Raw genomic sequence first — 22383 nt, forward strand, 5'->3', positions numbered from 1 at the left:
CTGCGGCAAAACTGATCACTGGCGCGCCTGGATTAGTCTAGGCAAGGCGTGGTATTGGCTTGTGTGAGCGGCGAGGCGCAGACTAGTACAACCTTAACTGAAAACGGCGAAAAGAGGGATGAAGACACTCAGCATCCGTCAACTGTATCCAAACGTGGCATGATGGTGGCACAGAGACCAAAATGTGGACAAAACTGTTGCGGGATGGCAAATGTGCTCAGAATGACATTCGTTCCATTGCCTTTTGAGAAGAAAGGCCCTGTAATGGTTGTCAGCATTACATCAACTTTTGCCCTTACCACGACCTCTGCCTCTAGCTCTGCCCCGCGAGCTCGCTTTCCTTGCCTTTTTCCTAGGCTCTTCGAATTCCTCACTCTCTTCTTGATCCTCATCGTCTTCCACCGCAGCTCTTTTCTTACTTGTCCTTCCCTTTCTCCTTCTGGCGCCTGATGCCTCGCCTTCTTCTGCGTCCACAACACCGTCATTCTCTGCCTCTTCGTCGGGCCCGTCTCCAGCCCTAGCTCTAGCGCCCATCTTGGTCAGCGCATTGCCCAATCTTCTGCTTGTCATCTCGACCCGTTTTCTCGGTGCGAAAGCACCAGCACCAACGCTACCTCCAAAGAAACCCGTGATGTTTGACTGCGTTCCTTCCAACTCGCGGCGGTTCATGTCTCGAATGACGGGCACGAGGACCTCATCGGTGCGCTCCTGACTCCACCCAATAGTCGCCATGAGAAACCGCCTGAGTTCATCTAGATCTGGCACGCCCCACTCGAATTTCGACGGATCGGAGTCGACTTCAGGCTTCAGGTAGGCGTCCTCGACTCGAGGATCCGGAAATGTAGGCGGGAGAAACAACTTGGTGGCGTTGCTTTTGCGGAACTTGCGGCGGAAGTTGTTTCCTCTGTCATCTTCTGACTTTCTAGTCCCGCTCTGGACAGATGCCCACCACTCACGAAATTCTGTAAGATCGCCGAACTCGGAGAGAACTTCGAGGGCAGTGACCGGTCCAACCCGAGGAAGGCCTTCCGTGTAATCACTACCTAGGAGCTGCGCAATGGCGATGAGTCTCTCACGCGTTAGGCCGAATTCGGATTCCAAGTCGGACGTGAGGTAGCACTCGACAAATTTGGCTTGGTTGAACATGTTCTTGTAGACACGTGTGCCACCAAAGAGGAAAATATCACTATCATCCGTGACAATTCCATCAACGAGACCCAGACTGACAAGCTCTGCACACTGGGCTTCGGCTTCCATTGGTGCTGTTATGTAGGGAAGACCAAAGAGCGAAAGAAGTTGCTGACACTCAGCTACCATAGTTTGCGTGACTTCATCTGCGTCGCGTCGATCCTTTTTTTGCTGGTTTCGTAGGGCCTTGAGTTCCCGCTCATAATCAATAGCATTCGCTTCTTGTGTTTTGCTGTTGAAAGTAGAAGCGAAACGGGCGTGCTCTTCTGATTCTTGGGCCAGCTGTCGAAACAACTCCTCGTCTTCGGGGTCCGAGTAGAGGTGCTCGTCGTCATCCTCGTCGCTGAGTCCCTCCGGCGCTGGGACTATGTTTGGATCGTTCAAGTCGATAAGGGGAGGCGATGGCCGGACAGTGTCGTGAGGGACAGGCTCCGTCTCGGTTATGGGAGGTGATGGTCGCACTGTCTGGGTGCTCTCAGGCACAGGTTCATTCGTTATGACGTCTTCGAATTCAGGCTCGGGAGACGAGGGTGGAGAGCTCTGGACCTTGCCTGCTGCGACTGCTGACCCTTCGTGGTTTCCAACCGGATCTTGCAGTTTTGCGCGTCTTTCGTCTTCTGGTTCACTCTCAGACCATTCGTAGAATTCTTCTTGCGGCGAAGCGGCCTTGTCAGCCGAATTTGGCAAGGGAGAAGGGTTTCTATCTTGCAAAACTTCAAAGTCGTTCTGGGCATCCTCTTTTGGCTGCAAAGACTCAGCTCGAGATTGACCGGCTGATTCATCGATCTTGTCAGGAGCAGTCAACACCACATCCTCCATTTCGATGTCTTCATCAGCTTCTTCGGGTTCCTCTTCCTTGTCAGACCCAATATGAATTATGCTTTCGTCTTTGGGAGACTCTGCTTCCAGGTCAATAACCTCCTGCTTCTCGGGACTGTTGGCGTCCAGGTCGATGACTTCATTTTCGTCTCTCATTAGTTTGTCTGGCTTTTGAAAAACAAAGTCCTTCTCCAGTGCCTTCCGGTCCCTCTCCCTCTGCTCTGCCTCCATGGCCTTGGCAGCAGCGTAATCGTCTCGAATATCGTGGTTTTCGGCAAACCAAGGAGGCAAAGGAGCAGCCTTTTTGGCCTCGGCATTCTCAGCTTTCCTTTCAAACCCTCCGGCCTGCGCCTCCTGGAGCTTTTCCATCTTCTTCTTCCCAAGCAGAGAGCTTCCAAGATCGAGCCTTTCAAAAGGCAAGGGCGCCGGGCGCAAGGATGGAGTGGCAGGCTGATTTGACGGAGAGCGTTTAGGAGACTGTGGCTTTGGGCGCGACTCAGGTCTCTGAGTGGTCTTGTGTTTCGATTTTCTCGATTCTGCCAGTGCTGCCTGCAGATCAATACCATCCTCCTCGCTGTCGCTCTCTGCAAAGGGCTGGGCGACTCTAGCGCTGCGATTGTTTGCCATTCGAGCGATTGCCAGGCCAGTCCCCGAGGTAAAGGGCTTTGATTCATCTGGCTTCTTCTGAAAAACTTCTTGGAAATCGTCTTCCTCGTCCGCGTCCGTTCTTTGGTGAACCTCGTGTCCATCTTCATCCTGCTGAAGTGACATGGCGATTGCCCTCTGTAGTTCTTCGTCCTCTTCCCCGTTCACTCCTTCCGCTCCGTTGATCCCAATATCTTCCCATTCCTCATCCTCCTCATCACTTTTAGCGTCGGCGACGAAAAGAGAATCCGGATCTTCTGTTCGAGGTCGACCGGCGCGACGACGAAGACGGCTCCGACCAGACTTTTGCCGTGTTGGACTACGCTGCGTAGATCCAGATGGGCTTTCTTTGCGCTTTTGACTAGGCAGCCGATTGAGACCCTGGATGGGGACATCTTCAAAGTCCTCATCTTCTTCCCACTCCTCCTCTTCTTCCTTTGGAGGACTGCTCCGGTCTACCTCGATAGGCTTGTCATATCGCCCTTCATCCTTATCCACGACTCCCAAAGCCCAGCCACCCTCTACGCCCTCGTTTTTGACCAAGACATACTCCCGGTTCTTCTCGCCTGCGACGCGACCGCCAGCATCCATACCGTACAGCGTGTCACCGTTGTTGATGTTCATCAAGCGTTGCGTGAGCTCGTTTCGTTCCCTGACCCTCTCAATCTGGAATTTGGAAAACTCCATCCTGTCCTTGAACATGGCGTCCAATTGGTCCTTTGAATATCCCATCCTCAACCGGCTCCTCAGCCTCGCAGCATTCAATATGTTGTATCGGTCGGTGGCAGGCAAGCTTATAAAGAATGGGCTGTCGAAGTCGATCTTTGAAAAGTCGTAGACGTTGATATCCTCGCCTGATTCGAAAGTTCGGGCGTAGTCCTCCAGCTCCTCCAGCGACATAATGCGTGGGTCGTTCGGCCCTCCCATCTCTGCCAGGGAAGCGCCCAACTCTGGGAGGTGGTATTGGTCCTTCTTCCTGAAGGTGCGGTTTTGCTGCCGTTCCTTGGGAGTGGAAAACACCTCTTCCGCGTATACGTAGCTTTCTGGTGCTACCTGCTCACGATCCTCTTCGGCCGCCGTCTTGCGTTTCGCCTCTTCTTCCTCAGCGCGACGCTGCATCTGCACAGCCAATAGCTTCCCGGCAGTCCTTACTGCATCGTCTCTTCTGCCTTCGCGCCTGTTCTTGCGAGCGTTGATTGTTTGTCGCTTGAGAGCCGGCGCACCGCCATCGAAAACGAATACGGGCTTGATGCCGATGAACAGTAGCTTGCAGATGCGGCGAAAGAACCCGACGACATGAGAATTCCGGAGAGCGTTTCCTTCCTTGTCGCGTACGGCTTTCAGAAATTGGTATATCCAGATGGAGGCATCGACGGCGAGGCGCTTCTTGTTCAGCGTTTCGATCTTGATGGGTCGCGCGCATGGCTGCACGACGGTCCAGAGACCGGTGACACCCATGGCGGTAAATCAACAGAAAAGCTCCGTTGGATCTCAATATTCCCCTTGGAATTCTGGAAGAAGATGCATGGCTGAGTGTTGTGAAAAGCGGCGCGTGGCGGCGACGAGAGCGCGTGTGCTTGCCGGGTCCGGCGTCACGCCAGTGACGACATGGATCCGGGGAGAATCTCATCCACAGTAATTGCATGAGTCATGAGCACCCTTGACGCACCCACGACTTTCAACTTCTTCATCAAAGCTTCAAAGCGGTCAATTCAATGATTCACTACCAATCGTTCAATATACTAGGCTCCATCACTGCCAGCATCAACGTACTCGTCATCTGACAACCTGTCCTCATCTACCATTGAAGGACTCCACTTTCGCTTTCCCTTTCTACCGGCGTGGCTCTTTACCAACGGGACGTCGTCATCTGAGTCCATGCCATGAATCGAGTCTGTTGAATTTGGCCAAGCGGTCTTAGGATCCCGATAGTTCTCCTCGAACTCTTTGTCGAATCCGTAGTGAAAGAACAATTCTCGTCCCGGGGGAATATCTCTGATGGCGAACACCCCAATGCGATACACTGTGTTGCACATCAAGATCTTGGTCGTGCAATTGACGAATTTCTGTTTGGCGTTGTTGATGAACCGCATATCATTGCCCATGCGCGTAGCATCAATGGCTTGGTCAATGGTGCCGTCGTCTTCGAGGTCCTTGCCGGTCAAATTGAAGATGTATTGCTGTCCAGTTTTCTTGTAGTAGAACTCTCTTCGCAGCATTTCGTTGTGAGATGATCTCGCCAGTATACTCTCCCAAGTAATCGCCTGCTGAGATGGCCTCGACGGTATACAATCCGAAGCCCGCATCTTTGATACTGGAGGTCCCCAGGATCGTAAGCTTCTTGATGCCGCTTTGTATTTTGACATTCTGGCATAGCTTTCTATCATCTGGATCGCGCCCTCTGCTAACCGAATCCAAAAGCTCGCCGGCGCCGCAACGGAAGCATAGATCTGGGTCGCATTCTCTTGATAAACTGAAGCACTGGCACTTTGGGTTGTTCCAGCAAGTCTTTTGCTGTTTTGAACACGAGCAGCCCGAAAAGCGTCGCGGGCAGGACTTTGAACAGCCACATGACTTCTCGCAAGTGACCTCATGCTCGAAACAGGAGCATTGTGCCTGCTCGCAGCTGCCTTCATGGCTGCAAGGGACAAAGCTTGGGCGATCATAGACGCTGGAGGCCTTTGCAGCGAGTTTTTTCCAGTGCCTCGCGCTTTTGTATTCAAGCGCGTCGCCGTCCGTATGCGCTCGGCGGCCCGTTGTTACGTGCGTCCGGATGTTTAGCGAGGCATCTCTGTCGGCCTCATCATCTTCTTCCTCCATCATCGCACCATGGTAGGGGCATTCGTGCACATGGCAAACTCGACATGCCAGAGTGCGATGCTCAAATCCAGTATCTTCCTGGAACTCCTCTTCGGATTTGAAGTGCTGTATTGCAATGAAACTGAGAGCGACAAACACGTTGAACCATGCGTGACAAAGGGCAGAAGTTCGTGCCAAGGCATCCGGGGTCGACTTAGGCAGGCGAGCCAGAAGTTTGTGATGTGCCGGATATTTTGAGCAAGCCTGCTTCTTCCATTTCTCCATATTTCTAACCTGTTGCGCATGCAGTCCATAGGCTTGAGAATTTGTGTCAAGGATTCGTTTGAACTCCTCCACGGACATAGCGTAGTAGTTGACCACATCGGCAAAGTTGCAACGAGCCTTTTCCAGGGCATACGGGGCGTATGGGAACAGCTGCCAACACATCTCGACGTAGTCGTTCTCGACGTGTCGCTGGTCGTTTACCATGTTGAACTGCTCCTTCATCTCTTCAGTCAATTCTGAGTCATTCTGGTCATCACTGAAGCAGGGCAAGACCAGAACGTTCTTGTTGTTAGGAGCCAGAATGTTTTGACTTAGAGAGACGTAGCCTTTGTAGCTCGGGACCTGAACGGAGGTAGAAGCGAATCTTGTGACGGTACCGTGGAAGCTCGATGGCTTGTCACCGATGGGAGTATATTGTCTTTTTCCGGTGACCTTCCTGGAATCTTTGTCCGTCTTCACAGAGACCTTGGGCTTGAGCGAAGCAAATGGAGATTTGCTCGAAACGGGCTGCCCCGAATTATCGATAGGTCTAGAAGTGTGAATGTTCGATGGATGGGCTGATTTCGTCTCTGGCGCTACGCCAACAGTCTTTGCTTCACGCCTGCACCGAGCTCGAGCGAGACGATCCTAAATTGTGTAAGACTGGCGCCCGGTAAGTGTCCCACAAAATTGGAAAGACTGACCGCAGCGAAGTACCGGACATCTTCCTGATACTTCTTTTGGACCTCTTCCACTAGAGTCTTCATTCTTGGGTAATTACATAGCTCAGCGGTTGAAGACATCCTGTGGTCGCGGGGTGACGAGATGAAGTGGTAACGGACACGGAGGGCGTGCGAATTGGCAGACGCGTCGCGCGGTGAACTCTAACCTGAAACAGATGGTGCGATCACCTCGTAATCCACTACTATTCGAGTTCGCCCTTGGCGATCTTGGAGACGTTGGAAGAACTGTTTGGTGCTGATAGAAGGTATCCTGATGGCTGTGATTCACAGAGAATCCAAACAGTCGGTGGAGTGCGGGGAGGGCAGGAAATCAGGGTGTCGCTGCCAAAAGTGACTTGAAGTGCACGGGCCTGAACACTAATGAAAGGTGCCTGAACTGGCAGTCCAGGTAGAAGTTGCCTCGTCACGCTGGCTGGGCCTGGGAGCTTCAACTGCTGTGATGCTCCTCGACCAGGGTCGTTGTTGGATACGACATTGGAGAACTACGCGCACGTAATATTTCTAGAGGCTGTGTAGAGCATAGGTATGTTTTCAGCCAAGCGACAGATGCAGATCATGACGCTTCAGATCAAACGTGTTCGAAGTTCATGCGGGACTTGATTCAGGTCGATATCTAAGGTGGACTTTCATCGCACCATTTCCTGTATCAGCGTCCCGAGGTATTCCTTTCCCAATGCGCGATTGAGCTCGAAAAGCGACACCATGGCGTCGTGCAGTTTTGATCTACCCAGCGTACGCTACAAGCCCGGTTCCCGTAGCATAAGCTTTTTGTCCCATGAAGAAATGCAACCCGTAACCCGCTTAGAACTTGCTGAACTTCTTGACGGCCTTGCCGGTGCGGGGAAGCACGCGGAGGACGTTGAAGCGGACCTTGATTCCAAGTCAGTAAATTTGTCTCCAATTCAGCCGAGCCGGTGTCGTTCGCCGTCGGAAGGCTTTGGGGGGTTTGAGACGAACAGTCTTGCTCAGAGGCCTGCACTGGCCAACAGTGACCTGGTCACCCTCCTCGACACGGAAAGCGGGGGAGACGTGAGCAGCCAGGTTCTTGTGCCTCTTCTCGTAACGGTTGTACTTGGGAATGTAGTGGAGGTACTCGCGGCGGATGACGAGAGTGCGGTGCATCTTGGTGGAAACGACGGTGCCGGTGAGGATACGGCCGCGGATGGAGACGAGACCAGTGAAGGGGCACTTCTTGTCTGCAAAGGAAAACACGGTCAGCTTGCGATCCCGAAGCTTTGAAACCTCGCCGTCCATTGATTCTCGCCGGGTGGAGCCAAGCAAATAGATATCTTGCTATTCCAACTCTTCCAAAAGTGTCCTCCAAGCTATTCCTCGCGAAGATTTCCCACGTACCGATGTAGGAACCCTCAATGGCGTTCTTGGGCGTCCTGAAGCCCAGACCAACGTCCTTGTGCCATCTCCTGCCACCCTTTCCGACGCGCTTGCCCTGGGCCTTGGAGTTGATGTTGATGTGAGGCTGCTTCTGGAAAGCGCGCTCGCTCTGGACGGTAAGCTCGGTCGCCATGGTTGCTGGGCGGGTGTTTTTCGAGTGGTGGGATCGGGCGGCTGAGCGGTGTCGTCGGTGTCGTCGCAGCGGTAGACGGATTTTTCGACAAACGCCCGCCCGTGGGCGGGACTTGCCCGCTTAGTCACGACTAAGCGAAGGGCCCGTGCGTTACCGCCTCCCAATTCGGAAGCAGAACAACAGTGTAAACAACAACACCCCGACCTCGTCCGATGAGTCGAGCTCCACGCCCTCGCACATCCTCGAGTCCCCCGGCTGGACACTGCAATCAAACCAACCTCCATCATGTCTGCGGATCTCGACAAGGAGAACATCGCCGAGGGCCTCTCTGTCGGCGCGACCGCCGAGAAGTCCGCGTTATCGCCTAAGAAATCCGGGCGTAAGACGCGAAGCAAAAGCATAGGGCCTGGAGGACTTGAAGTGCCCCTTAAGGAAAACAGCGGCAATCGCAGAAAGGTCTGCACGTTCGCGATTCTCTCCCCTTGTGCAGTCTGCTAATGTTCGCAGTCTGCGATGCCGGTTGTACCTGTAAAATCTATTCTGTCGCGCGAAGACGAAGTCAAGAGAAGGGAAGAGCGTCGAAAGTCTCTGGGTATGAAGTTGGCTATGGAAACTACCATGCCGGTCCGCTAACTGCGCGTCTAGCAAAGCGACGCGTCTCCTTCGCACCCGAAGCGACATTGCATACCTGGGATGTTGTGGAATACATGCGCGATGCCACTTCGTCATCAGCATCATCCAACTCTACACGCCGAGAATCGAATGCCACCCACGCACATTCTTCCCCCGAGCGCGCCAGCGCTGGTGCCGCCGATCCACCATCGACCCCCCCGGAGCAAGCGGAGGATGATCTCACAGAATCCTCACCCGAAAGACAACGCGATTTACACCAGAAAAAGCATCGGCGGAGCTCTGGCATCCCACCAATGAATTTCAACGATCCCAATGCTGAACTGTCCTCCAGCCCGTACAGCGGAAGTTCTGCCGCGGGTAGCGATGAAGTTGAAGTGGCCTCGGACGACGATGACGACGGCAGCACTATGATGAGTTTGGATGTTGCCGATGATAACGAACCAACTACAGCCTCTGTCGCATCCAACGACTCCACGGGATCGAGCGCTCGGTTGGACGCCGCTTTGCGAGAAGCCGCCGCGCATGCCGGGACACGGAGACTTGACTTTGACGAGGAGGAGGATGAGTCTATGGAAATGGCAGGTGATGAGATAACTGCGGCTTTCAAGCCGTGGGTGCAAAAGAAGGTCGATCACTCTGGAGATGCGCAAGCGGGTCCATTTGCATCCGCCTCGGGAGGCACAGAGTCACAGGACGAGGATGATATGACGATGGAAATGACACGTCCAGTTGGGGGCATCCTTCAATCACGCGCGGAAGACAGTCCACTATCAAACGACGCTACGATGGAGTTTACCACTGCAATTGGCGGGATCAAGCAACCCAGTCCCAAGACAGAATCCAGTCCACACGCAGGGAACAAGAGACGAAGGACGCTGGACATTTCGACCGATGACCAGGAGAGCCCTGCAAAAAGGCAAGGGTCTCGCAGGATGAGTATTCGGCGGCGAAAATCGATTGCCGAGGCCAGTCCTCTAGAGGACCAGACTATGGACTTTACTGTTGCCGTTGGAGGTATCCAGTCAAATCCTTCTGCAGAGCAGCCATCTCGGCGTGAAAGCCCGGAAATTTCTTTCTTTGAAGACGCCATGGACATGACCGTGGCGCAAGGGAAGATTCTGAACACCCCTGAGAAGCGAACTCCACTGGATGACACCGTCACAAGCAAAGATGGAAACGAAGACCTGTCCATGGAATTCACTCACATCCTGGGTGGCATCAAATACCCGGAAATCAAGCTCCCTGAGGAAGAAGCAGTGCCGGCTACGCCTGAGTCAAAGCAGACTGCTGTGGCAACTCCACCGAGCAAGAGAGGAAGCGCCGCAAGATTTACTAACAACCATCCCGAAATTCCAAGTCCATCTCCCATGAAAGTCAGCGACTCTGTGATTGCCAATGTGGAGGAGATCCCTGTCACCAAACTCAACATCAAAAAGCAACCATCCCCGAGAAAGTCTCCTCGAAGGTCTCCGCGCAAGAGCATCGCCAATCCAGAACCCTTCAGCAACCAATCGCCCTCCTTGAACACTCCAACGAACGAAGAAGACGCAAGCCCTTCTGCTTATGAAAGCAACGACCAAGTCTCTATCAAAACTCCACCGAAAGAACAGTCACCGACGCGTACGCCTACGACAAGTACGCCTGCCCAGAGCCAAGCAGAGACTCCAGAGCAAGTCAAGGAAAATTCGCCAAAGAAGCAGATGGCTCTGGCAGACTCGATCAAGCTCTTGTCCACACCTCGCAAGCAGATTTTTGCATCACCTGTCAAACGTGCACCCCCTGCATCTAAACAGTCAACACCGAAAGCGAGTACGCCGAAGAAGACAACGCCCAAAAAGTCCTCGTGGGGAAAGACTTCGACACCGCAAACACGCCCGAGCCCTCTCAAGCAAGTCCAATTTAACTCGACAAGCCCAAAAAAAGAAGCGATTGAAGAAGACTCGAAGATGGACGTTGAAGACGACTCGGCAGAGCGTATCTCTTTGCGAGAATTTTTAGAGCTTACCAACATTCGTTTCATGGACCTCACCACCACCAAACGGCGGCACACGGGCTTCCCTGGGGCTGTCAACGGCATGGGCATAAGCATCGCCTCGAGCGTTGCCGAGATGGAGGGTAAGACCGACATGGAAACCAATGTTGTAGCTGCCGCATCCGTTGAACCAGAATATGGGATGTATCACTATGCCTGTCACGCTCTCAAAAACTACATTTCCGAAGGCAAAAACCTCGTCCGCCAGATCGAGGAAAATACTAGCAAAGAGACACCCGCGCTTTTCCGCGAGTACCTGTCGGCGCCGCCGGACCAACGCTACATCATGGAAAGCCAATTCAAAAACATGAAGACAAACGCGCGCCTGAAGACGAAGGAAGTTTGGTACGGATGGAGAAGCAACTTGCTACGCGAGCTGAGCGAGGGTCTGTCGAAGACATCCGAGAGATTTGACGCAGACGACAAGGTCCTGAAGGAGCAAGAAGAAACTTTGGACTCTGTCTTGCCTGAGCTTAATCAAAAGCACGGCCAGATGGAGTCAGAATGCAAGAATTTGCAGCGTCGAGTTGAAGAGCTAAATGGGCCGGACCGCGAAGAACTCGACTCCACCCGCGCTCGCCTTGTTGCCACGGAAGAATCAATTGGGGAGAAAAAACGTTCGGTGGAGGCTTTGCAAAAGGAACTGGCCGAGAAGGAATCCTCTATTGAGGTGGACAAGACTCGCAAGGTCGAGATCGCTGAGGAGATCAAGACCGCTGAGCGCATCAGGGAAGAATGTCGCGGTTGGTCAGTTGGTGAAGTTGACGCGCTCAAATTGCGTGTCTCAGCCCTCGAGGCCCAGACTGGATGGTCAATCACATCGGCAAGTGTCGATCCAGCCACTTTGACTATGGCCTACCGGAACGACCTCCAGCTTTTCTTTTACCCGGGCTCCTTTGCACCTCACGCTCGGGCAGACGCGCCCAACTCTACCATCAGCTTGTCTTATGTTGGGGAGAACAAGTCCAACAACCCATCTCCTCTGACTACTACCAAGCGTTTCTTCCTGCAAATCCTGAGGGCAAACTTGCACTGTCTTCCACAGAGCACGACTTCCATCACCCAAATGCTGACGCACATTCGCAATGGCTGGGACGTCGCGCTCGCCGTGGCGGAAAACGTGCGCAGGCTCAACCTTTGCCACATCACAGAGGAGTCTATCCTGTCAGACGAACGCATGGCGACGACTGCGCACATGCTGCTGCCAACGCTTCAGACGAAAGTCAAGTGCACTTTCGAGGTTAGCGTCACGGCCGAAGGTGATGAACTCAAAACAAGCGTAGCGACGAGCACCAAGGTTGTCTATGGCGAACAATACAAGGAAGGCAAGATGGGAGAGTTCCTGGGCTCGTTTGTTGGTGGCGAGATACAGTCAGGAGGAGACGCGAACTGGAGTGAGGCTGTCAACGACCTCAAGGCCAGACTCATTGCCAAAGGACGGAAGTGATGGGGGGATTCCTGGCTTTCTTGCTTTTATTTTCTCCCATTGGAATTCGGAGTTAACAGTCTGTATCGAAGTCTCGGGAGGCGTTTTCGGGGGTCGGATGGACTAGCGGGTACCTCATCGGCATATTTCATGGAGAAATTCAGACTATTCAATCGGTTTCAGTGAACGACTTGACGAAACATTTTCCTAGCAACCTTTCATTTTGACTTTGTCTGTAGACATCATCAAACAGAACTTACACATTGAATCTTCTTCATAAGAGCCGCAATCGTCGGCCCCGAGGTCTAGAACTGCAGCCTGTTTCTGTCTGCTCTCTACGACATCATACAGTAACATTCCGATCTAGGTCCAGATAATCAAGCCTTGTGGAAAAAGAAAAGGCTCAGCCTCCTGAAAATCGGATGCCAGGAAGCTGATTGGTGTCGGAGATGCACCCTTTCGCAGCATGGCAGTATAAATCATGATGACATTACTTCACCCAATCTCTCCGCCACAAAATTACCGCCATCAATCCTCCTACACCATGTCCTTCGTCTTCTCATTTGCCACCTCCTCGTCCACTCGCGATTCGGCGTGCTTGACCGACGCCATTCGGCGAATGAACCCCCGCACGCCACCACTCCCACTGCTACTTCTCCTGTTGTCCTCTTCCTCGCCCGTCGACGCAATCCCCGCTTCGATGTCCTTCTCCGACAGGTATAGCGACGTTCTCGTGCTGTCGGGCAGAGGCACGGAGCTGGGCGGCGCCGTGCCTGCAGATGGGTAGACCGGCGGAAAGGACGTGGCGCTGGCTGGCGAGACGGGAGATACGGGGGAGGCGGCATCGGGCGAGACGAGGTGGGTAGAGCGGCTGCGGCGTGCGGCTTGTATGTACATGGGCGTGGGGACGGGCACTCTGGGCACGCCGGCCATTTCTGGGGGTGGGGGCGGTGACGAAGCATTCTGCGGATAGCACTGCTGTTGCTGCTGCTCCTGTGGGGATATGGCCGCTGCTTCTGGAGCCAGCGGTGTTGGTAGCGGCGGGCCGATTGGCTGTGGTTCAGGCTCTGGGAGAGCTTTCTGCAAGTGACGTCAATTATGGCGAGCTTTGCGGCGCAAAGCTTTCCCACACTACTCCACGCCCGGCTTCCTCTCAATCGGGTATACTGACCGCTTGCGAGCGTTCGACGCGTTTCCGCCAGAAATGCAGGCCGAGGACTCCTGAGATGACAGCAGCCACTAGGACTATTCCGACAATGGCGGCCGAGGTGACGGTGGTAGTGCTCATCGTTGGAGCAGTGGTGGTTTGGGGAGAGCAGAAGGTATGTACAGGATATGGCCGAATGCCGAAGGGAAGAGCAGTATTTGGCAGACTGTCCTTAGTTCTGCGTACGAACTGATGCGTGTTTACGCAATGATGTCGGTGGCAATACTAGGCGTGCGCTGGTGGAGCCTTAAGATGTTCATTCTGTACTACTCCTTTAGAAAAAACTCGCGCAGCAAATGGAGACGTGCGCGTTCATGGTGTGGGGGGTGGTGATGGGAGCGGGGGGGAACGAGACGCAAACGACCTCAATATCATTATCAGTGTGGAGGTGCTGGCAAAGGGCCTTAAACAAAGAAATGGACTCGAGTATGGAGGCAAGCAAGAATTGTTGGTTAGGCCTTACCGGCTTTGTTTTCGTCGCTTCCGCCTAGGTGTCCCCGGCGCACGTCGCCGGTTGCCCTGCAAGCCGTAAATAAGGTATTAATGCGGATGAGCCAGATCACCAGAGACCCCAGCGTCACGTCAAAGTCCCTGCCTGAAGTAGTTAGCGGCCTGGGCTAAGCCTTGAAACCGTTGAAGGGAAGAGCGGCTGGATGGTCAGATGGTTCAATTGCAACACCACTAACCTGTGGCACTTGATACAAGGTCATATTTGAGCTCCGCCAGAGGGTCGCTCGGTTCCGCCGAAAGCACAGGTACGAAGGAGTCGAGGGGAAATAGCTACGTATTCATAGTCACCGTGCGGGCAAAGATCGGAGAAAAAATTACTGTAACCGACGCTGTCGCAGCTCCACGTCCGGAGGTCGTAGGAAGCCAGTGCGCGTCGATCAGGGTGTTGATTACTTTGATTCTGGACTCGGTTTACCGGACGTGCGTCCTCGGTCTCCGGAAAGAGCGGGCTGGCGGTCAAAGGTCAAGTGAGATGAAATGCGTTGTGGCTGAAAGCCTCATGCTTGGCAACATCGTGAGACTTGCTGCCCTGCGAGTAGCTGGAGGGAAGGCCGGGTAAATCCAGTCGATAAATCAAGAGAAGGCATCGTTGGTTGCATGCAAGCTGACACGAAGTAAGCTCGGCGTCTTTTGTGCAGTTTTCTTTGTCAGAGACCTTTGGGAGAAGCAACAAAACACCGCGAACGGCCCTCGGACCGAAAAACGAAGAAGAACATCAGTAAAGTACCATATTTCGACGTGGGTTATTGGGCACGACCAGGCGCATTTCTGAGAGGCGCTCGAGGCTACGAAGCATGCTGACGTCGTCGCGCAGGCGATTCGGCGCGGGTCGGTTTTATACGCGCGTGATCATCGACTTCCGGGCCTTTCTCCTTGCAGAACCGCGCTCTTCCTCCTCACGGGCCGCATCCAAACGTCGGGACAAAGTCCACGTGCAGAATCGACACACTCTGTTGCCAGTTGCTGCCGATCAGACTGTGGGGTACTGCGTTGTCTCAGGGGGCTTGCGTAGCTGGGTGGTTGTGCAGGTACTAGCCAAGACCGTTGGAGCTGGGCATAAGCACAGCTGTAGAGACACGGCCCATTCGGCTGGAGAGGTACTGATACCTAAGACAGCGCGCGTACGTACAAAAAACACAAAGCGAATCCATTGGTCGTTGTTCATTGATGGTGCGCTGACGACGTGCCCGCCTCACTTGGAGCCAGCGGACAGTGTGTCTTGGCCAATGGGCTTGTGTAGCGGTTTGGATAGGCCTTCCTCGACTTCTTCGTCTTCCCAGTAGGCTTCTTCATCTTCTTCCGAGGCTGACCTGCCTGTCACACTTCTCCACACCCGTTCCCACAAGCCCTTCTTGTGCGCCATGGCCAGAACCAAGACGATGGGCAGGTGCCACACACTCGCCCAGAACAAACCTCTTGCTGTCCCTTTCTGTCCCTCATACCACCAGAACCGTGTTGCCTGATATGTCATCCAGCCGTTGATGAAGGAACTGGTGACAGCAAATCCCCAGTCGGTGACGCCAGTGTATGCAAGGCCGAAGCAGATGGGGAACATCAGAAACGAGTATCTGAGCGCAACTCGTCCATTCATGCGCGGATTGGTCCACGCAAGCATGCGATACCCAGCATTCTTGTATTCTTCCCTGATGGTCCAGCTAAGGGCATTGAAGTGTGGAAATTGCCAGGCGAATAGTAGTCCGCCCATTAGCCAACCTCCAATGCTGTTAGAGCCAAATAGAAGATCTTGCCATGTTCCTCCGCCGGTCGCGCACTGCCCTGCCGCGGCCGTCCAGCCCATGAGGGGTGGAATACCGCCAACAATGGCGCCAACCCAGGTGTTGATGACCGATACTCGCTTCATGGGCGTGTAGCATCCGGCATAGATGAAAATGTTGAGAGCGCCGAGGAAAGCAGTGGTGGGGTTGACGCCGTAGTAGAGGGCCACGACGCCAGTGCATCCAGTCGCAATGGCGAACAAGAGTGCGCCCTGCTTGTTGATCAGGCCTCGAACAATCGGTCGGTTACGAGTGCGGCTCATTTTGGCATCGTGCGCAGGTTCGAAGAGCATGTTGAAGGCATTGGCCGAAGCTGAAGCAAGAGCGGTACCGGTCGACAGGAACAGCAGCGTGAGGGTGGACAGGGACGGCGTGTCGGTCACGGATGGGGCCAGGAGTGTTGGCACCGGGTATATCGCGTATGTGGCGGCCGTGGTCAGAACGATGAGGAACGACAATTGGGGTTTAGACAGGGCGAGGTAGGTGAAGAAGCGCCGGCGCAGCGACTCGGTTGGTAGAGCTTGAGCAGTGTTTGACAGTCGGGCAGACGCATCAGGGCGGATGTCTGTCTCTGAAGCGGCTTGCTTCTTCGCCTCTTCCCTGAGACGTTGCCTTCGTCGATGGGGCAGTTCGTTCGCGATTTCGTTTCCCGCCGTCGCCGTGCTCTCCAAAGCTTGGGCAATCTTTGGTTGCTGGTGTAGCGTCGGAGGCGCAGGGCCTTGATTGCCTCGTGCCTGGGCAGCCACAGCATGGCTCCATACTCCTCTTCTTGCGCCCGAGATCGCTTCTTCTAAAATGCCATTGGCCCAAAAGTATTCCTTCTTGAATGCGGCTCGGGTGGATCGGGACGAGACGGCGGCGTCCTTTGCAGGAGTGGTAGTCGACAGCAGGCGGCGTCCTGGCGGCGGTCCGGAACGAGATATCTTGCGCAGGCAGCGAAGACAGACGGAGCCGGTATCCTGCAAAGGCGATGCCCGCAGCAGGGGTGGTCGGAGTATCATGTCTTGCGAGGTCTCATTGCGTCGTGGGATAACTTCGCGACTGGTGATGGAGCTGGGCCGATGTGTTTTACGGCGCGGGACAAACGCCGCAACTGCAAAGAATTGTCGCCCAAGCCACTCGACTGCACCGCCACATCGGCGAGCCACCACAAACGTGCCACGATTTATAATGCCTCGTTCCTCAACCTCAGCATCCCTTAATGTACATTTCCACCCCATCTCCTCACCTCACAGGTACGGCTCGCTAGCCTTGATGATGGCCTCCTTGAGCAGTTGAACCAACTTCACCAATTCCTCCTCGGTGACGATGTACGGCGGCGCAATCATCACATGTTCCACATCAATTGGACCGCATTTGCCAAGATTCCCCAAGAGGTTGAGACCTCTGTCTAGAGACGCGCTGAGGACCTTTCCTGTAAAGTTGTCCTTGACCGGGAAGGGCTTCTTGGTCTTCTTGTCCAGAATGAACTCTGCACCCCAGTACAGGCCACGTCCACGAACATCGCCCACCAACGGAAGAGGAAGAATCTCGGTCTGCATCAGCTTTTCTAGTACGGCTCCCATCCGCCGGCAGTTTTCGACAAGATTTTCTCGTTTGATGATATTCTGGACTTCAATGGCTGCGGCGCAGGCCGTCGGGTGAGCCTGGGGAGAAATTTCAGTCACAATCGCATCGAGCCCAAAGCCGGTTTGCGTCTTCTTACCTGGAAAGTATGACCGTGGAAAAGCGACTTGCTACCTTTGGCCAGTGCATCAAAGACCTTTTCGTGTACCAACACAGCAGACAGGGGAACAAAACCACCTCCCAACGTTTTGCCGATAGTTTGCAAATCTGGTCCTCGGAAACCCTCCTCTTGTTCCCACGCGTGCATGGTGCCGGTCTTACCCATGCCGCATATTATTTCGTCGAGCATCAGGAGAGCCCCGTACTTGTCACAAAGCTCCCGAACAGCTTTGAAGTAACCAGGCAATGCGGGAACGCATCCAAGAGTAGTCCCAGGGATGGTTTCAGCAATGAAGGCAGAGACTGTGTCTGGCCCCAATCTCTGAAATTCAGCGTCGAGCTGGGCCACGAGGTGATTCAGGTATTGTTCGTCAGTCCAGCCTTCTGGCTTGGCTCGGTAAGAATAGCATGGGTCAACAAAAGAGACATTGGTGCTCATCCAGTCCGAATACATTTCCCGCCTCGATTGGTGTCCGGATACGCAGAGAGCGCCAATGGTGTTTCCGTGATAACTCTGCATTCTTCCAATGACATTCTTTCGCTGTGGCTGACCCTTTTCTTTCCAGTATTGAGTTACCAGCTTCACGGCGCCATCAGTTGCTTCACTTCCAGATCCGAAAAACATGGCCTTGGACAAACCGCCTGGTCTGTCACGCAGGAGCATGCTTGCAAGCTCTTCTGCTGGTTTCGAGGTGTATCCAACGCTGTACACGTATCCAATGCTGTTGATCTGGTCCGCGACAGCTTGGGCTACCTCGGGCCTATGGTGACCCAGACAAGACACTGCAGGGCCACTGGAAGCATCAATCATGGTCCTGCCATCGGAAAGGGTGAAGGAGATGCCAGAACCAGAAACGATCTCGACAGGTCGGTGATTGAGAGCCCTGTGAAGGATGTGGCTGTTTGCGACGTAGTCATCAATTGCCAGAGTAGAAGAACGTCTTGGCCTGTCACCAAGGCGGTGCAGCGGGCGGAAACGAAATGTACGAAGAGATCGAGATATCATTTTGAAAAGTTCGCCGAACGACGCGAGAGAGAATCCGGGGCGAAGACAGGCAAGGCAGTTCGACTCAGGAGTAACTACAACAGCTCGAGACGCTAAATAGCGGCCCCATGTATTCCCCCATCTTTAGACTCGAGCCCTGAGGGTCATGGTGGAGGTTGGTGTGCGGAGACGGAGAGACAGCGAATCACAGGCCAAGGAAGTGCCGGCTTATCATGCTTAGTCACGGTATGAGCCGGGGCAAAATGGCTTGACGGGGCTGGCGACCGCTCCGCAACTTCAGCTCTCCGCCCTTGACGCCCACCAAGATCTTCCTTTTCAAACGAGCAGATTATCCCTTGACCGCGTGTTTTTGTTCTCTCATTGGCACCCTGGATCCTGCCAACGCCCCTGGCGAAACGCTGTGTACCCACAGAGCGGTGTTGATTCACGCGGGACCCCGCGGCTAGCTGGCCGCGCCCAGTATGTAAAGGGAAGAATATGACCGCCGTTCCAGATGCCGATCCGTCCACGGACAAGAGGCGTATTAGGAAGAGAACGGGGACGACCAGAGAGCGCACCGGATGTGTCACCTGTCGTCGTCGGTGCGTGCTTGCTTAGCTGTCTGCGTCACAGTCTTCCAAATTTGGCTGACTCCATGCGCAGGAAGAAAAAGTGCGATGGTGGTTATCCCATTTGTGACCATTGCCGACGTCTCAACTTTGAGTGCGTCCGCGAGGAGCCTCGACAAACAGGTAGCCCGGCTGTGCCTTGTGCTACGGGTAGCTTGATCAAGCACAGCGACAAGACTATTTTGCCCACTTCTTCCTCCACCATCTTGACTCTGCCTGCAGGCAATTGGGCAGCTCCAATCCTTTCACTAGACCCTGTGGCGGCATGGCCTGGCACAGCCGGTGACAGCACTCCGGCAACGAACCGAAGAGTCTTGTTGCGCTACTATCTTCAGACCTTGTCCACCCTTCTTACCAGTACTCTTGAAAACAATTGCTTTGCTTCTGGTAGAAAGCTATACAAGCCGCTGGCGTTGTACCTCGCTAACGAATGACAGTCTTCTTTCCCATGGCCACAGAGTCACAGCTGTTGCTCAACGCCATCATCGCCCACTCTTCATCGCATCTGTCAATGCGCGACAAATCCTATGAGATTCTCGCATTGCAGAGTCGATGCACTGCGCTTAACTCACTATCGACCTCTTTGGCCTCCCCAAACCGCGATTCCGAACTGGACCTATCCTGCTGTCTGGTCCTATGTTCCATGGAATCAGTCATCGGTGACACATCAAAGTGGTACCAGCATCTTCTTGGCGCTTCCCAGATCATGCGCTCCAGCTCGACATCTCCATTCGGCCAAGACCAGATCAACGCCCAGGACTTAGGCGCGGCTTTCAATACCTTTGAGGGACGCTGGCTGAAGCGCAACTTTGCTTACCATGATGTTCTGGCGGCTGTGGCTCTGAACTGCCGGCCTCTGATTCCCGGGTATTACTGGAAAGGAGACACCGACGACGTCGTCGACACTTATTTTGGACTGGGTTCCAAGCTCATTTATTTGATCTCCGAGATTAGCGTCCTCAATGCCGACATGATGGATTCGACCGCCTCAGTCACCTGTACTCCCACTCCCAAGTCATCTTCTCCAGAGTCTTCCGCCAGCCCGCACTCTCTGGATGAAGTGGACCAAGTGGCTGAACAAATTGCTGAGAACATGGACATCGAGACTGTACCAAGAGAGGACCACGATTCTTACCATGTATCCAACTCTGATTTCTCAACGCGAGCCTATCTTTTGGAGACGGAACTGCAGGAATGGACTCCACCAGATTGTCAGGATATTCACCTCGTTGCCATGGCCGAAGCGTACCGGAACGCCGCTCTCATTCATCTCTACCGTGTTCTCCGGCAACATTTGCCTGACCTGACGCCGACGCTCGATCGGAAGATTGAGACACCAGTAAAAGCGATTATCGAAAACGTCGAAAAAATGCCGATCCGCTGTCTGCCAGAAACGACCATTCTCTTTCCTCTCTTCATGGCCGGTGGAGAAACGGACAACGCCGAATACATCCGCGCCATTCGCCAACGGCTACAGGACGTCCTGCACTACCGTCACTTTCACAATGTCGAAGTATCACTTGCCGTACTGGACGAGCTATGGCGCTTGCGCTCGGGTGCAAAGTTCAGCGCGGGACAGAAGAGGATCGACTGGTTGGATGTTCTCGCGCGGAGGAAATGGAAACTATCTTTGACTTGACTCAATTGGACTCAAGTCGACATGAACTTTCGTGTAAAAAGTTGATTGTGTTTTTCGATTGGCGTTGACAATGAGGTCTCGGTCGGTCAATCGTAATGGGAATACCACCGCGCTGTTTCATTTGGAGCAATTGGTGTTCTGGCGGCGGCGGTGGCGGTTGCGAGGTTTGTTCCATGGGCGATTGCAAATCTGTTAGGTAAGACAAGATGATTACTCTGGTCTCTGATTGATTTCGCTAGCTTTCACTCAGAACGACGGTATTGAATGGTTGTGAATCGTTCAAGGTTCCGTGTCTCAAATGCCCGCGACAGTCGAAACCACGTGTTTCGTGGCCATTCGATTCCTGCGGATTACATACACGACAATTCAAGAAGCACGCGGAGACTTGATTTAATGAAGCCGCCGCCTACAAACAACTCGACTCCCATCTGGACAGGAAGCAGCATTCGTCATTCGCTATGACGCCCGCGCCAATGTGAACTGCGACACAGTCTCAGAATCCAGCAAGCCCAATCAACGCCTAAATACAGTGCCAGGCTTCTCCCAAGGAAAACCAGCATCGATGCTGCCAAAAAATGCAGGCGTGCAGATCTGTCGTGCGATAAAATACCAATCTGGCAGAACAGCGGGGGAAAAGGGCCGCAATTCTGGAGAAGAGACGGTGGTCCGGATGCCTGAACAGATGCACATTCGATTCTGATGCCCCTCTTGCACAGGCACAGCAAACAGTTTGTGGCAGAGGAAGCGGAAACTGGAACCGAGAGACGCGATCCCCAGCAAAACACACGGAAGATCGAATCGCGAAAGGCTGTCGCAAAGTCTTCGACTTTTTGACAGCCGAACTTCAAGAGCCTTCTGTTGGGTTGCACCCGAAACTGCAACATACTTCAGATGCCGTAAAGCAGTGGAAGCATTCGACAGGCGCGCTCCGATTCTCCCGTATCCTCCAAACGGTTTCGAAACCCCATTTTGGCATCGCGTCGGTCGATTGTGGCGGAAGGGTGTCCAGTGGGCAGATTTTTTGGAGGGTAGAGAAAACCGCTCTTCAAATGCCCAGGCAAGGGTGCACTCGATGCTCCTGGCAACTCCAATGGGTGTGTGGAGCTTCCGGGCAGAGTGACTCGGAAGCTCTCAGAATCACCAGGACAAGCCCGATGCCTCGCGGAGTAGTGGCGAAAGCGGCCTTTAAGCCGCACTAAAGCATGTATCAGTACGCCAGCTCGATCGAGTGGTAGCGTAGCCACTTGGATGTAGAGGTACCAACCTGCATGTCAACAAGAGCCCAGAGCAGCACCAACCACCGAGGTCTGACATGACCTTTCCGGTCCAGTCGCCGGTCCAGTCGGAGCCCTCACGTTTTCAAAGGTGCTCTCGCACCAATTCTCCTCACGGCAGGCGTCGTTTCGGCATGATGAGCTCCCACGCACACCACATCAGCAGCGCGATGACAATGACGAAGAGACATGAGCAGATAAGCATCTGCAGACCAAGGCGGATGTTCGCTGCCAATCGGCTTCTTGGCGTGGACAAAGGCTCCGCGTACACAAAATGTTCCACCTCGGGATCCATCGGGCTTTGGGCTCGCAGTGGTGGCTTGCCGGTGTCGAGTCGCAGCCGGAACGGCCTTGGCGAGAGCGGTCCTGTGGGGCTCATGGCTGGCGATGCGGTCGGAGAGAAGACGTCTTTGTGGAATGACATCGTGTTGCGGTCGAGGATTCGCACGGTGATGGAGCGAGTTGATAGATCGGGACAACTGTGACAACGACTCTTTTGAAGGCGGTTGTTGGGCGGAAGAGGGAAAGAGACGAATGGCACATGATCGGTATGTCCACCACGCAG

The 22383-nt window shown here is 53.9% G+C and overlaps 8 protein-coding genes across 8 annotated transcripts; 2 read left to right on the top strand and 6 right to left on the bottom strand.

Moving 5' to 3' along the window:
• Positions 1-45: 45 nt before the first annotated feature.
• Positions 46-4244, bottom strand: J3D65DRAFT_609496 (uncharacterized protein). The gene has a single exon (XM_066798695.1). The coding sequence runs from the start codon at positions 4108-4110 to the stop codon at positions 283-285; it is 3828 nt and encodes a 1275-aa protein (XP_066659646.1). The 5' UTR covers positions 4111-4244; the 3' UTR covers positions 46-282.
• A 432-nt stretch (positions 4245-4676) lies between these two features.
• Positions 4677-6885, bottom strand: J3D65DRAFT_18795 (uncharacterized protein). The gene is made up of 2 exons (XM_066794341.1): positions 6420-6885; positions 4677-6363 (listed from the first exon to the last, which is right to left on the bottom strand). The coding sequence occupies exons 1-2, from the start codon at positions 6516-6518 to the stop codon at positions 4780-4782; spliced, it is 1683 nt and encodes a 560-aa protein (XP_066659647.1). The 5' UTR covers positions 6519-6885; the 3' UTR covers positions 4677-4779.
• Positions 6886-6932: 47 nt separating this feature from the next.
• J3D65DRAFT_609500 (40S ribosomal protein uS17) lies at positions 6933-8046 on the bottom strand. The gene is made up of 3 exons (XM_066798696.1): positions 7812-8046; positions 7416-7654; positions 6933-7328 (listed from the first exon to the last, which is right to left on the bottom strand). The coding sequence occupies exons 1-3, from the start codon at positions 7981-7983 to the stop codon at positions 7260-7262; spliced, it is 480 nt and encodes a 159-aa protein (XP_066659648.1). The 5' UTR covers positions 7984-8046; the 3' UTR covers positions 6933-7259.
• Positions 8047-8186: 140 nt separating this feature from the next.
• Positions 8187-12353, top strand: J3D65DRAFT_18845 (uncharacterized protein). The gene is made up of 3 exons (XM_066794342.1): positions 8187-8439; positions 8491-8575; positions 8629-12353. The coding sequence occupies exons 1-3, from the start codon at positions 8269-8271 to the stop codon at positions 12093-12095; spliced, it is 3723 nt and encodes a 1240-aa protein (XP_066659649.1). The 5' UTR covers positions 8187-8268; the 3' UTR covers positions 12096-12353.
• A 258-nt stretch (positions 12354-12611) lies between these two features.
• Positions 12612-13362, bottom strand: J3D65DRAFT_663666 (uncharacterized protein; the record flags this gene model as incomplete). Its single annotated transcript, XM_066802687.1, has 2 exons — positions 12612-13154; positions 13246-13362. 2 exons carry the CDS (start codon positions 13360-13362, stop codon positions 12612-12614), a joined length of 660 nt encoding a protein of 219 aa, XP_066659650.1.
• Positions 13363-14983: 1621 nt separating this feature from the next.
• On the bottom strand, positions 14984-16567 carry J3D65DRAFT_599064 (protoheme IX farnesyltransferase mitochondrial precursor; the record flags this gene model as incomplete). Its single annotated transcript, XM_066797878.1, has 1 exon — positions 14984-16567. The coding sequence occupies one exon, from the start codon at positions 16565-16567 to the stop codon at positions 14984-14986; it is 1584 nt and encodes a 527-aa protein (XP_066659651.1).
• Positions 16568-16673: 106 nt separating this feature from the next.
• On the bottom strand, positions 16674-18446 carry J3D65DRAFT_609510 (pyridoxal phosphate-dependent transferase). Its single transcript, XM_066798697.1, has 2 exons — positions 17272-18446; positions 16674-17212 (listed from the first exon to the last, which is right to left on the bottom strand). The coding sequence occupies exons 1-2, from the start codon at positions 18295-18297 to the stop codon at positions 16796-16798; spliced, it is 1443 nt and encodes a 480-aa protein (XP_066659652.1). The 5' UTR covers positions 18298-18446; the 3' UTR covers positions 16674-16795.
• A 121-nt stretch (positions 18447-18567) lies between these two features.
• J3D65DRAFT_18970 (fungal-specific transcription factor domain-containing protein) lies at positions 18568-20822 on the top strand. Its single transcript, XM_066794343.1, has 4 exons — positions 18568-18878; positions 18940-19292; positions 19343-20740; positions 20784-20822. Exons 1-3 carry the CDS (start codon positions 18775-18777, stop codon positions 20542-20544), a joined length of 1659 nt encoding a protein of 552 aa, XP_066659653.1. The 5' UTR covers positions 18568-18774; the 3' UTR covers positions 20545-20740; positions 20784-20822.
• Positions 20823-22383: the final 1561 nt, after the last annotated feature.

The sequence above is a fragment of the Phyllosticta citribraziliensis genome (assembly GCF_038025025.1).
Source record: "Phyllosticta citribraziliensis strain CPC 17464 chromosome Unknown J3D65scaffold_1, whole genome shotgun sequence".
Lineage (NCBI taxonomy): Eukaryota > Fungi > Ascomycota > Dothideomycetes > Botryosphaeriales > Phyllostictaceae > Phyllosticta > Phyllosticta citribraziliensis.